Here is a 13482-nt window from a genome sequence, read left to right as displayed (position 1 = left end):
CCCGATTCCTAGTACGCATTTAAATTCAAGTAATGTTGGAATTTACTCTGGGACTCGACGAGTTGGAGGCCCAACTCATCGAGTAAACTCGACATTATGCAGGGGTTTAAGTGATCTACTCGAAGAGTCGGGAGACCGACTCGTCGAGTAGGAGCTGTCTGGACAAAACCCTAATTTTTAGGTTTGCATCCTGTTTAAATACTTTATCTCGTCCCAAACCAGCCTCCATCACCATCCCAACTCCGAGAAACCCTAGATTGAAACCCTAAACCCTTATTGAGTGTTCTTGAGCCTTTTGGTGCCTTTTTGTGTGTGTTTGAAGTTAGAGAAGAAGAAGGAAGCTTGGAAGTTCAAGAAGAAGTAAGGAGATCCATAAGATTTACTTCATTCTCATCTCATTCAAGGTAAAAAGCTAAAACCTTGACCATCTATCTTTTAGATTTTGATTTGGGGCTATTTCTACCCTTTTTATGAGTATAGAGAAGCAAAAATCGGATTTTGTGGGTGTGCTTGGAGTTGCACTTCGGATATTGGGCTATTAGGGGTCTTTATGGCATAAACGTGCCAACTTTGTTGCCATAAACACCCCATGCATATTGTAGACCTTCTTTTATGGCTTTTTGAGCCAAATGCCTCATGCATGTACATCAAGTTTGTAGCTTTACATATAAAATGGACCTTAGGAGGCCAAATCTATGGTTTTGATGCGTTAAGACCCATTATAATCGACTGTATAGTTTTGGACAAAGATGGACTCGGAGAGTCGTTCATGGGGCTCGGCGATTCGGGGTGTATTTTCCACCAAATCCTTTCTGTTTATGGACCAGATGTTAAGATCGAAGGCTCTCCAGTTGTTTAGGTTCACTAGGGACCTGGAAAATCATAGGACTCGGCGAGTGGATGAATAGACTTGGCGAGTTCAAGGCAATGTCCCGGCCACATGAAGACGGACTTGGCAAGTTCAATGGGAACTCAGCGAGTCATAAACTGAACACATTCTTATGGATGAAGATGAACTCGTCGAGTTCAAGGACGAACTCGGCGGGTCGGTTGAAGATAGTATGATGTGTTGCTGGTGGCGAACTCGTCGAGCTCTTGCTAGACTCGACGAGTAGGGACGACATTATGGCATTTTGTGGATATGGGGACTTGACGAGTTGGCGGGCCAACTCGGCGATTCGAGTCAACCAGATGTTGACTTTGACCAAGAATTTGACTTTGACTTTGACTTGGATTTGAGTGACTCTTGTAAGGGCTATGAGTATGAATTGATAACTTGGAAAAGTTGTCGTGTAGGGATTGAAGAGTCGGGGAGAGTCGATTTTCACACGAAGGACAGTGCAGACACTACACGATGTTGAGGTGAGTTACCCTTCAGTATAAGTGGGTCTAAGGCACCAAGGCCGACCCACTAGTAGTTGATTATAGTTGAGATGATTGTCTTTGTGATAGTTGTTTGGTTTGTTATTACTTGATGTGTGTTATGTGCCAGTATGTTATGTCCTATGTGATAGTGGTAATAGGAAGGGAATAGTCTCCTAATTTGGTCGTTAGGACCGAAGGGTAGGTCGAACACCCCAAATATGCCTGACAACATGTTTATGATATGTTATTATGTGATAGTAATAGGGAGGTGAAATAGTCTCAGTAACCGGGTGAGATAGACCGTATTGTAGGCAGGCACCCCAGAGTGGCCTGGCATGTGTAGGCCGGCACCCCAGAATGGCTTGACATGGGTAGGTCAGTACCTCAGAATGGCTTAACATGGGTAGATCGGGCACCCCATAATTTCTCGACAGTATGTATGATTGTATGGTATGTTGTATGACGGAGGAACTCACTAAGCTTCATGTTTACAGTTTTTAGTTTTGGTTCAGGTACCTCTTCAGCTAAGGGGAAGGAGCCGACAGGGTAGCAGCGCATCACACACACACGATTTCCGCTTTAAGAACCCTGAGATTGTACTTTGATATTTTACCGGTTGATGATATTATTTTTGAGACTTGTGATTTGTGACTTTATGTTTGAGATAATAACAATGATGTTTTCTGTAAACTATTTTCATAGGTAATATAATTAAGCAAAAATTTTGGGTCCCGATTTTGGGATGTTACAATAGTCTTGGACCAAACTAGGTAAGGGGTAAAATGGTTTTTTTACCCTAATTATGAACTGATAGTTATGGGTTGGAATCCAATTATTAATTAGATTATTTGGTATTGATAGCTTGGGGATTTGTCTGACCAACAACCAGAGATCTTTCAGTGTGTTCAGTAGTTTGAGGTGAGTTTCCTCACTGAGTTTAGAGGGTCGAAGGCACCAATGCTGAGCCATGGTTATGCTATGTTAGTATGGTAGTTGTTTGCGTGAATCTCACATGTGTTGTGTACCTGTATGCTTACCGGGTAGGGCCCAATGACCATTTTGTATGCTACGAATCTTTGTGATTATTGCATGTGTGTGTTTATTTTGATATGTGTGATATGTATGCGATGAGAGGGGGGGGGGGGGAGGGGGTGATTTGTATACCGAGTGGGGATCGATGCCGAGCGGGGCCCATTATGTGTTTATTATGTATGGTATGTGGTATCTTGGGAAACTCATTAGGCTTTGTGCTTACGGTTTTAGTTTATGTTTTAGGTATTTCCAGTTCCCAAGGGAAGGACTCGAGATGATTGCAGGGAACACACCACCTCGTTCTACATTATCTCGATTTACTCTGATATGTCATGATGGTTGATACATTTGTTTATATGGACTTGTATGACAATATTTTTGGAATATTGGTTTTATTAAATTAAAAATGAACCTTTTGGGTTGTTACACTTGCATATAGTTTTGGCAAGACGAATGAAAATGAAATGAAAAGTACGTATTAATATTCAAAACAAATTACACAATTTATTATCATAAAATACATAAAACATGTAACATAATTCTACAATGGACTTCCAAAGCTTCTAGCATACCATCCTCATAATGAACATTATATTTCTCCATGTAACTTATAATTAGATTCATGACATTATCGGTCAATAAAATCCACTCGTATAGTGACAGATTCTACACACGTGTGTATTTTATTTACATTAACTTGACGAAAGTCAACTATATATTTATACATTATAACCAAGAGCATTGTCATATGATAAAATACTGACAGTCAATAGTTATCGACTCTTGAAGTCGGTAACTAGGTCCTTAAGTTGCGCAAACGCTCTCGTATATGTTTAAATTGAAAAATGAAGTACATTGCAGTGATCCCAAACAATTACACTGTTCGACCTCTACACATACCATTTCACTTTCTAATGTGAACATGTGACACAATAGATTTTTGTTACTACAAAAAGAAAAAGAATAACAAAATAAAATCCATATCTTATATCTTAAAAATCAATTTTAATGCACAAAGTACAATTTTGATTAATGAAATTTTTGTTGGTTTTTAACTTGTAGACATCAGACAACACATATAAAATTGCAATATTTCCAAGGCTTAATCCAGATCCCTCATAAATAATTCCTTCTTTCAATTTCTATTTTAACGTCCTTATTGACCTCCTAAACTTCACATTTGGCTTTTAGACTTTGATGTTTTGGTTGTTTGTACTAACTATTTATTCAAAATGCAAAAAAGCGTTGGTGGGATCGGCGGGATGATGATGAGTATCTAAATCAATAAAGACAAAAGAGAAGAAATGGCAAGAGAAATTGAATATCGATGGAGGTGCATTGCCGATGTGGAAAACAGGGCAGGGATTCTCTACAATGACACTGTAGACCAATTGAAAGGGATGTAGCGCAGCTTGGTAGCGCCTTTTTTTTGGGTAAAAAATATCATGGGTTCCAATCCTGTCATCCCTACCTATTCTTCTCCTCTGGGCAGTCACGAGGGATCCATTGAGATCGATTCGGACATACATAATTTTCATTTTCTGAGACTATATGCATGTTTAGTATTGGGGGTACAAAAAGAAGTCTTTTCTTTTTAGTCGTATCTACTGTGATAAGAAAGCGTTCTTAGTTCAGTTCGGTAGAACGTGGGTCTCCAAAATCTGATGTCGTAGGTTCAAATCCTACAGAGTTGTTAGTAGGATGTTATTTTCTATCAATGTTGTAAAACTCATAGAGTTTCCCTACTCGGCCTCTTATCGATGCGAGTTAAAGAATTCGAATACTCCCCGATCAGCCCCTTATTGAAGCGAGCAGTGTTGTAAAACCTAGACAACTCAGTGATTAATCTGTATAATATACTTAATAATTTATTATTTAACATACATGTGATTATTACTATATATATATATATATATATATATATATATATATATATATATATATATATATATATATATATATATATTAAATTTTATGTAATTATTTACGAAGTAAAACCATTGTGTGTTTTTCAGTTTTTATGTATTCATATGTATATAATTTTATTTGATATTTCAATCAACTTATGGTTTTAATTTATGATTTTGACATATATAATTTCTTTGAAAATATTTTTACATGAATTATCGAATCCGAATACTTTCAAGTATTCACTGCTCGATAGTCAGCCGAATAGATATCGAATAGCGAGTTCTACAACCATGTTATTCTACAAACCACCTAATAAGAAAATAATATATTTGTTGTTTGAAACGAAATATCTCATGTTGCAAAAAGCAAATGTGAGGATTTAGATCTTTTAGAAAAAAAGCCCTCTATTCTCACCGTTTTAGTTCATCTTAATGGGCCTATTGAGAAAAGATGGATAAACGTCGGCCTTAAAGCCCATTTACTAACTCGGCCTGCACAGAACTCACCAGTCGTCAAATGCTATTAAACCCTAACATGGATGTTGGAACTCTTCTTTACACGCGCACACACTAAACACACACAAAACCCTCGGCAGATATCTTGGCCGCCGCCGTAGCACCAAAAGTAGTCCGAAACATGGAGACGGCGACTGCGACTGCAAGAACGGTGAAAGACGTTTCACCTCATGAGTTTGTCAAGGCGTACGCCGCTCATCTCAAGCGCTCCGGCAAGGTTAATCCCTGCTCTCTTTTTTCTAATAATTCATCGAAGATCTTACGCTGATGCATCTGATTTATTAGATATCATATCGCCTGATTATTGTTTTTTGTGTTTTATTTGATGGATACGACTCGTTATACATTTCTCGAATGATCTACTTTGAACATTACTCTTATTATATCACTGTCCATGCTTTCAAGCTTAAATTTTCTCTCTCGTCACATTTTTTCTCTTACACTATTTGATTAGTCTATATTATACGTCGTTATGCGTCTCTATACAAAAGAAATATCGCAATTAGAAGTTTCAGTCACTCTAGGTTGATTTGCTAGTACTTGTGTTCTGTTTACTCTTGGTATGATTGACTTAAATCTGTACAGATTTGATGAAAATATCATTGCATTACCTCTAGATTTTTCATAGCACATGCTTAATACAGTTTATGCTCAATCAATTTTTGTTCTTCTAATTGCTTATAGATGGAGCTTCCACATTGGACTGATATCGTCAAGACTGCTACATTCAAGGAGCTTGCACCATATGACCCTGATTGGTACTACATCAGAGCTGGTAAGCCTCGTTTTCACACTTACAAACATGCACTATTGATGATCAAAAACTAACTTTTTCCTCCTTATAATTTCTTTGAAACGAATCATTATCTTAGCATCAATGGCAAGAAAGATTTACTTGAGGGGAGGTCTTGGTGTTGGTGCTTTCCAGAGAATCTATGGTGGACGCAAGAGGAACGGAAGTGCCCCACCTCACTTCTGCAAGAGCAGTGGTGGTGTTGCTCGCCACATTCTTCAGCAGTTGCAGACAATGAACATTGTTGACCTTGATGTTAAGGGGTATGTGTTATTAGTTCTTACCATTCTTTTTTCATTTGAAATGTTTTGATGTTTTTTTTTTGTTATTAAACACTGTCTCTTTTCATTTAAACAATTTTGATTGTTTCCATCAGTGGGAGGAAGATTACATCGAATGGAAGAAGAGATCTTGATCAAGTTGCAGGAAGAGTAGTTGTGGTTACTCCTTGAAAGAGAGCTTGAAATGGATACATCATTTCAGTTTTATCTATCTTTTTCCAGATTTAGTTTACTGGTAAATCTATTTTCTGTTATGCTCCCATCAGACATCATTTTATGTGTTATTTTTGTTGGTTAGTTTTAAAGTTTGTCTCTTCACTTTTTGACATTTTGCCCTTTATCTTGAAATCCAATTTCATGTATTAAGATTATGGTTTTGTTTCATGGTTATTAACCAAGCAGTTATATTTTTTAAGTTTTATTTCCATAGTTTTCTGCAATTGTTATAATCCAGGTGGCTAATATAAATTATAAAGTAACATTTCCAATTACAGGCTTATGCCTTGATCTCAGTTTTTTGCTAGTATCATCATCTTTACACAAATTTTAACTACTAATTAAAAATCTTTTCAAGTGGCTGACATCTTCGAATGATGTTATTTTGAAAATTTAACTAACTTATCTTGATCTTTTTAAAATGTTATATAAAAGCCCTTCTCATTTAAATTGTTGGTTTTTATAGGCACTTTAATTTAAAACTCAAAAATTTACTGAAATTGTCCCTGTGTTTCTAAAATTTGTGTTTGGTCTCTTATCTTTTTTTTTTGCTTTCCCATGGTGTAAGTCCCTACCTAATAATAATGATTTCAAGATTAATAAGACTCCAACTAAGTTTATTTTTTGTTTTTTTTTTCTATTAAGAAATACTAAAACAAATATTCAAAAGGGTAGGGTGGATTATTGGCAAGAAAACATTTCATTTATTTGGTACTAGCTTATAACCCGTGGAAACTACGGTTATAAAATTAATTAAATATTCATAGTAAAAAATTCAAAATTATTAATTAATTATTTTGTATAAAATTTTAAATATATTATTAATTAAGAGATTTTTTATTAGTTATGTAAAATTATAATTATTGATTCAAATAAATATGTGGAATTATTTTATCATATATATTAGACTCTTTTTATTTGTTAACTAATGAAAACAATAATATAAAATTTAAAATTTAAAATAAAGAATAAATATATTGACAAATAACATCACTTTAATTAGGAGGTTTAATGAATTTAAAATAGAGAATTAATAGAATAACAAGTGACATCATATTAATTAAGAGTTTTAATATTATGACACTTGGCAAAAGGACTACTCTTTTATTAGCATAGAGATTTAGGTTAATGAATTAGAAAGTTAACGAACTTTGGTCTTTGTTCCCATTAATGTAACTATGTTTTTTATATACATTTGACCATTGAACTTGTTTGATATGTTCAAATTAAGCTAATATGACTGGTAATTAGCGGTAACATTACCCTAATATGAACATGTTAAACAAGTTTACTCGTCAAATGTGTGAAAAAACATGGTTACCCAAATATGGACAAAAACCAAAGTTCTTTACTGGTAATATTGGGCTCTTTATGTTAAGTGCAAATAGTCATAAGACTCATGGTTGTGACATAAAATTTGGTTGTCTGGTCTTCATGTATGAGGAGATGGCCAAGTCTTGGACCAACCCAGTTTAGGTCCAACCAGTTAGGGGTTAGGTTGTATACGCTTAAGGAGTTAGGTTGTATGTGCTTTAAAGACCTAGAACACAATCTAGCCCATGACTTGTCGCGACTGAAGTGGTATAACATTTCAAAAATCACAACCTATTTAAACTTTTCAAATCAACCCATTTATTAATAAAAGTGTTTACAAAACAATTGTTTTCAAAATATTGTTCAAAACCACCTCCTAAGATCAACAATATAAAATCAGGATGTGTGCGGTTATGCCTTTGCTTTTTCACGATCTTCAGAAGTACCTAAAACCATAACCAATAACTTTATGCTAAATCTTAGTGAGTTCATCCAAAATATTACAACACAACACACATATCATATATAAACTATTTGACTTGAATATCCCTGGGTCCACAACCATCGGTCTGGATTACCCTTGGCCCAATCAGTCATCGGATTGGAATGCCAATATACAACAGGTCCACTAAGCCATCGGACTGGAATACCAATATACAACGGGCCCACTCAGTCATTGGACTACAATACCCTCAGGTACACTCAACCATCCGGCTGGAATATTCCCGGGTAGGCCTATAGATATTGACATATAACTGATAAAAAACAAAATCAACAGATAGATAATCATGCAGCCAGAAATCACAGGGAGGCCTATAGATCTATTGGTCTATGTATATCAGCAACTATCATATAATCCTACAGATCTATCCCATGCCCTGCATATCATGAATCAATGCATAATAGGATACCAATCCAATGAGCCGGTCTTGGTGCCTTCGACCCGTAAGTACAATGAGGAAAACTTACCGCACAGTACGACGGATAGCTGATCAATACTCGGTTCCTAAATACTGGCTCATCCAATCCACATAGAGGTTGCTAACAAGAAGGAAATCCTAGATCAAAGTGCTTCCAAGTTCTAAGCTCTTCTCACCACCTTCTTATTCTTCTTCAAGAAAACCTCCAAAACACTCTAATGGGCTCAAAATGCACTCTTCTCACTTAGGGTTTGCTTGAGGCCGTTTTTCAAAGTGGGAGACTGATGAAGAAATGAGACATGAGGCTATAATGAGGTTTAAATATGGACCAAACCCTAAAATTTAGGGTTTACACATCCTCCACATACACCCTGTGTATGAGGTGTACGACCAACGTACTACACTTGGACAAAATTACCATATTGCCACAATGGGCCATTTTGCAATCCTTTTCAATCCCAAGGGCTAAAATACTATATTATTCAAACATAGGGTTGAAATTGAAATTAACTTGACATCGAGATGTTACACCTGGGTTGGACCAAGCCAAACCTAATTGTTCATTGACCGTCGGAGCCTGATCCCAGGGCACAGTCCCTGAGACGGTTCTTGTCCAATATTACCAAAACGGGTAAGAAACTTTGGTTTCTGTCTATATGTAGGTAACCATGTTTTTTTTCGTACACATTTAACCAATAAACTTGTTTGACCTGTTCATAATAGGGTAATATTACCGTAATTACCAGCCATATTACCTTATTTTGAACAGGTCAAACAAGTTTAATGGTTAAATGTGAACGGAAAAAATATAGTTGCCTAAATGTGGACAAAGAGCAAAGTTCGTTACCTTTCTAGATCATTAACCCAATTGGTATTAGTTTATTTTTGTTTTAACAAAAACATCACAACTACTAATTTCAATGTGCAAGAGCAAGAAAACATTTTTACTCTATATTTCATGAGGTGTTATAAACCTATTTAGTTTGAGATGGGCTTCAATGTACGATTTGTAGTTATTAGAGCCCGACTCTAAAACTTGTTTTTGGAAACGAAGAATAAATCATCGTTTGATTAAACTATTCTGACAAACATTTTCTTTAGCAAGTTTTTTTTTAGTTAAAGAAAATGAATTAATTGATTAATTGACTAGTGAGACTGACTTCACTTCCACTCCAACCATTCAACCACCGCTCATCGGCTACCATCCATTACCGCCGAAAACAACTTTCCTTTGCATGTCCTCTTTCTAGTACCACCTCTCACACCTCTCACATGCCTGAACCACCCCTTGCCTCTACTTTGCCTTCCCCCACAAAACTCTAAGGTCATTGTTGTGGTTGAGGCCGAATGTCACCGTTGCATGAACCATCTGAGAACGTGAATCAGAGACATTGTCTTCTCCATTGTCTTTAGATCCGTCTTCTTTGGTTTTTCCCGATTCTTCTCATAGGATACCCCATTTATTCATATCCCCCAAATTTTGCTTGTCCAATTTGCATTTTGAAGATATTTGAATAAATATGAAGGTGTTTAGACTTTATTTTTAAGTAATCTGTACATTTTTAATTTATTGTTTTTGTTTTCGTATAACTTTTCATTTGGATATTTTGTGTTCGATTATATTTATTTACGTATGTTTATGTTCATGAGTCGTTTGTATATATTTATTTATCTTTTTTTTTTTTGGTTATTCTTGTCTCTGTGTAATTATTTTGTTTATGAATTTTTAAGCTTGTTTATTTTTGTTCAAAATCTTAATGAATGGACCTTATTTAAGACAATAGAATACAAATAATAAGTTTTATTTGTGTATGTGTTTATATATGTTAGTTTGATCTCTTAAATTTAGGTTTTATTTGGCAAAAATTAGTTAATTATTGTAATTTAATGGTTGATAAGACTATAAAAATAGTTTATAATAAGGGATGAGAACCAAAACTAGGTGTTTGTTTTTGGAACCGGAACTGTTGGTTTCGGAATCGGATATGTCGTAAGCGGTTCCGGTTTTAGTTCTTATTTTTACGGAACTGCTAACTGAGGGAATATATATATATATATATATATATATATATATATATATATATATATATATATATATATATATATATATATTCACATACTTTATACGTTATGGTGAATAACATGATTTAAAATTCTATAATTAATAATTTGTTTTGAACCTTTAAAAGTTTTAAGAAACATGCACATATTTTTTCACCATGTTATTGAAGTTATTGATATTTTCTAATCCTCATTTTAATGCGTAGCGAATTACATATTATTGTTGACAATGACTTCTTGTAAGTTTACAGTAGATGTGTTATTATAAGTTTTAAAATTTTTACAAATTTAATGAGCCAGGTACCATGTATTTGAACCGCTACCCGCCGGTTTCAGTTCTAACATTTTAAGAACCAATGGTTCTGGTTCCGGTTCCAGATAATTAGGGCGGGTACGCTCATCCCTACTTGTGTACGCTTACAAATAGGTGTATGCTTACGAATAGCTCAACTCAATTACACCCTTACATGTGTACGCTCATTCCTAGTTTATAAGGTAGTTTTTAGAAAAACTGATTTGAGATAGCTTATTGATAAGGTAACTTATAAGTTAAAAACTATATATTCAACTAACGCTCCAAACATATATACAAACATTTGTTTTTGTTTGTTTTGTTCATCCTTCCGGTTTAATTTGTTTTGAAAATATGCTGGTTTTTTAATTGACTAAGTTGAATCCAACTTTTCAAATCCAATAAACCGGTTCAAACGGTTTGATTGGTTCATCACACCTATTCAACCCAGTTTTTGAAAAAATCGTCCGGTTTGATTCGGTCTAGAAATTGGCGTAAAATTGGTCGTTGTTCGGCGCCCGTCCCTACTTCCCAATACGACCGTTTTCAACGGACCGGTTTGAATCGTTTTTTAAAACATTGGTTTTTGGTTAGGCTATGTTTTTGTTAGCGAACCCCTATAGGACATATCGTGGTATGATATTGAAAACCCCCCTAAGTTATCAATAATTACAGCTATTGCATATATTGCATATATTGCATAGTATGTTTATATGTTTGGTAGATGATGTGGACGACGATATAGCAACGAGTTCATGTCGTCATTTTGCAAATCATGTAGCTTATGGCACCGACAACATGCTTTTTAAAGTTATTGTATAGTGCCAACATGATTGATTTTGAAAGTCATTTAATGTTACTCTTTCAACAACTACAAGCTGCAATTCTTGTAATAACTTTGTTGGTGGGCTATATTTTAAAAAAGGGTAAAATACATTAAAAAAAAAGTTTATATAAGATTTTGATTTTGATAGTGTATTTTTTTTTAATTATAATTAAGACACTATGTTTTTAAAAAATAATAATTTTGACAATATATTTTTCAATTTGATTGAATGGTGACAATTTAATAGTTCAACCCAATTGCAGCTTTTGTGACATGATAATGTGTTTGGTCTTTGATGACATGACCCTGATATTGGATGATGATGTGATATTTTTTGGTGACATCACTTCCTAGGTGTCAGTATAGAAAAATAAAATAAAATATAGTTAATTAAAAAGGAAACATTCTATGAAAACCCAACTTTTCTGAAAACTTAATGTCATTTGTATAATTTTCCCTTATTAAATATAATAATCCGGACTTGTTGGAGGGATGGAAACTTTTTGTGGACAAATATTTGGAGCAAGACAACATGACAAATTTAACGTCTACATATGCAATGCCATAATGTCGTTATTATTTATTTGCTTTTCAATCTCCATCTCCTGGGTTTTCCTCGACAAACTACGATCTTTTGATCTCGCATGAAGTATGTAAATACTCTATCTACCTTATTTCATATATGTTTTCCGATGCAATTGTCAAAAATCTAGTAAGCTTACTCCAATCATGGAGTCTGACTATGCCATTGCTCATGAGCTCTTCACCTATTTTTATGTTTCCATGTCCCTCTTTATTGGTATTTGATCTTCAAGTTAAATGGTTATATTTGATTTTTATGGCGTTCTATTTCAAATTTTGAATGTTGTCTAAGAATGTTGGAGTGACTTTCTCCATAGATGTACTTGTAAGCATGAACGAGTTCTTTTAGTTTGTTGTCCATCAGTTGTCAGGGTTTTGTAATCGCATTTTTTTTTTCAAAATAAAAAGTTCAGATTATTCGTTCTTTGCAGATTTATGATAGCAACTATAGCTTAGATTTGTAGCCTCAAATGTTGGTCACTAGAACTTCTCGTCTTAATATCCGACTTGTTACAAAATTCACTGCTCAAAGCAACACTCTTTTCATATAATCTTTCATTTTGTCCACTAAATTTAGGGCATCCACAATGCATTGAGTTCCTTAGATTTTAATGGATTGACACACAACATATAATGCATTGAATTCATTTTGTCTGCTAACTTTAGGGCATCCCACATTAGCATCATGAATGATGGAGATTGCAATGCAAACTGATTATGACACTACATATGTAGACAAAAATTTTGTTACGTTGTTTTGTTCCAAAACATTTCCCTCAAAGGGTCTCCATCCCTCAAAAAAGTCTTAATTATTATGTTATAATAAAGACAGTTTGCACAAAAAACACTAAGTTTTTAAAATGTTCGACTTTGACACTGTGCTTCTTTTTCTATCAATTCACTATATTTTATTTAATTTTTCAATTTTGCCACTCAGAAAGTCGTGTCACCAAAAAATGTCACATCATCATCCAATGTCAGCGCCACGTCATTAAAGACCGATACGTCACAATGTCACGTTAGTGACAACTGGGTTGATGGTCAAATGGTTAACATTGAAACAAACTGGAAAATATAGTGTCAAAATTATATTTTTTTTTTAAAAAATAATGTATTAATTAAAAAATATAGTTTCAAAATCAAAATTTTGTTTAAACTTATTGTCTTTTATGCAATTAACCATTTTTATAATAATATATAACAATCTTGAAATATGCAATAAATATATGTATATACTTTAGGTTATTATCATAAAAGAATTAATTTTATAGTCTCATTCTAAATTAGTAATAAATTGTTTTTTGTTATTTAAAAGCCATTATTTTTTTGTAAGATTTTTCATTTTTATCCATTTTAGCGAGTTTGTAGGTCACA

The 13482-nt window shown here is 34.2% G+C and overlaps 1 protein-coding gene across 1 annotated transcript; it reads left to right on the top strand.

Moving 5' to 3' along the window:
• The first annotated feature begins 4853 nt into the window (after positions 1-4853).
• Positions 4854-6312, top strand: LOC111902262 (40S ribosomal protein S19-3). Its single transcript, XM_023898114.3, has 4 exons — positions 4854-5040; positions 5508-5598; positions 5696-5879; positions 5993-6312. The coding sequence occupies exons 1-4, from the start codon at positions 4945-4947 to the stop codon at positions 6066-6068; spliced, it is 447 nt and encodes a 148-aa protein (XP_023753882.1). The 5' UTR covers positions 4854-4944; the 3' UTR covers positions 6069-6312.
• Positions 6313-13482: the final 7170 nt, after the last annotated feature.

The sequence above is a fragment of the Lactuca sativa genome, chromosome 4, assembly GCF_002870075.4.
Source record: "Lactuca sativa cultivar Salinas chromosome 4, Lsat_Salinas_v11, whole genome shotgun sequence".
Lineage (NCBI taxonomy): Eukaryota > Viridiplantae > Streptophyta > Magnoliopsida > Asterales > Asteraceae > Lactuca > Lactuca sativa.
The sequence above is the reverse complement of the archived record's forward strand: the minus strand, read 5'-3'. Positions and strand labels throughout refer to the sequence as shown.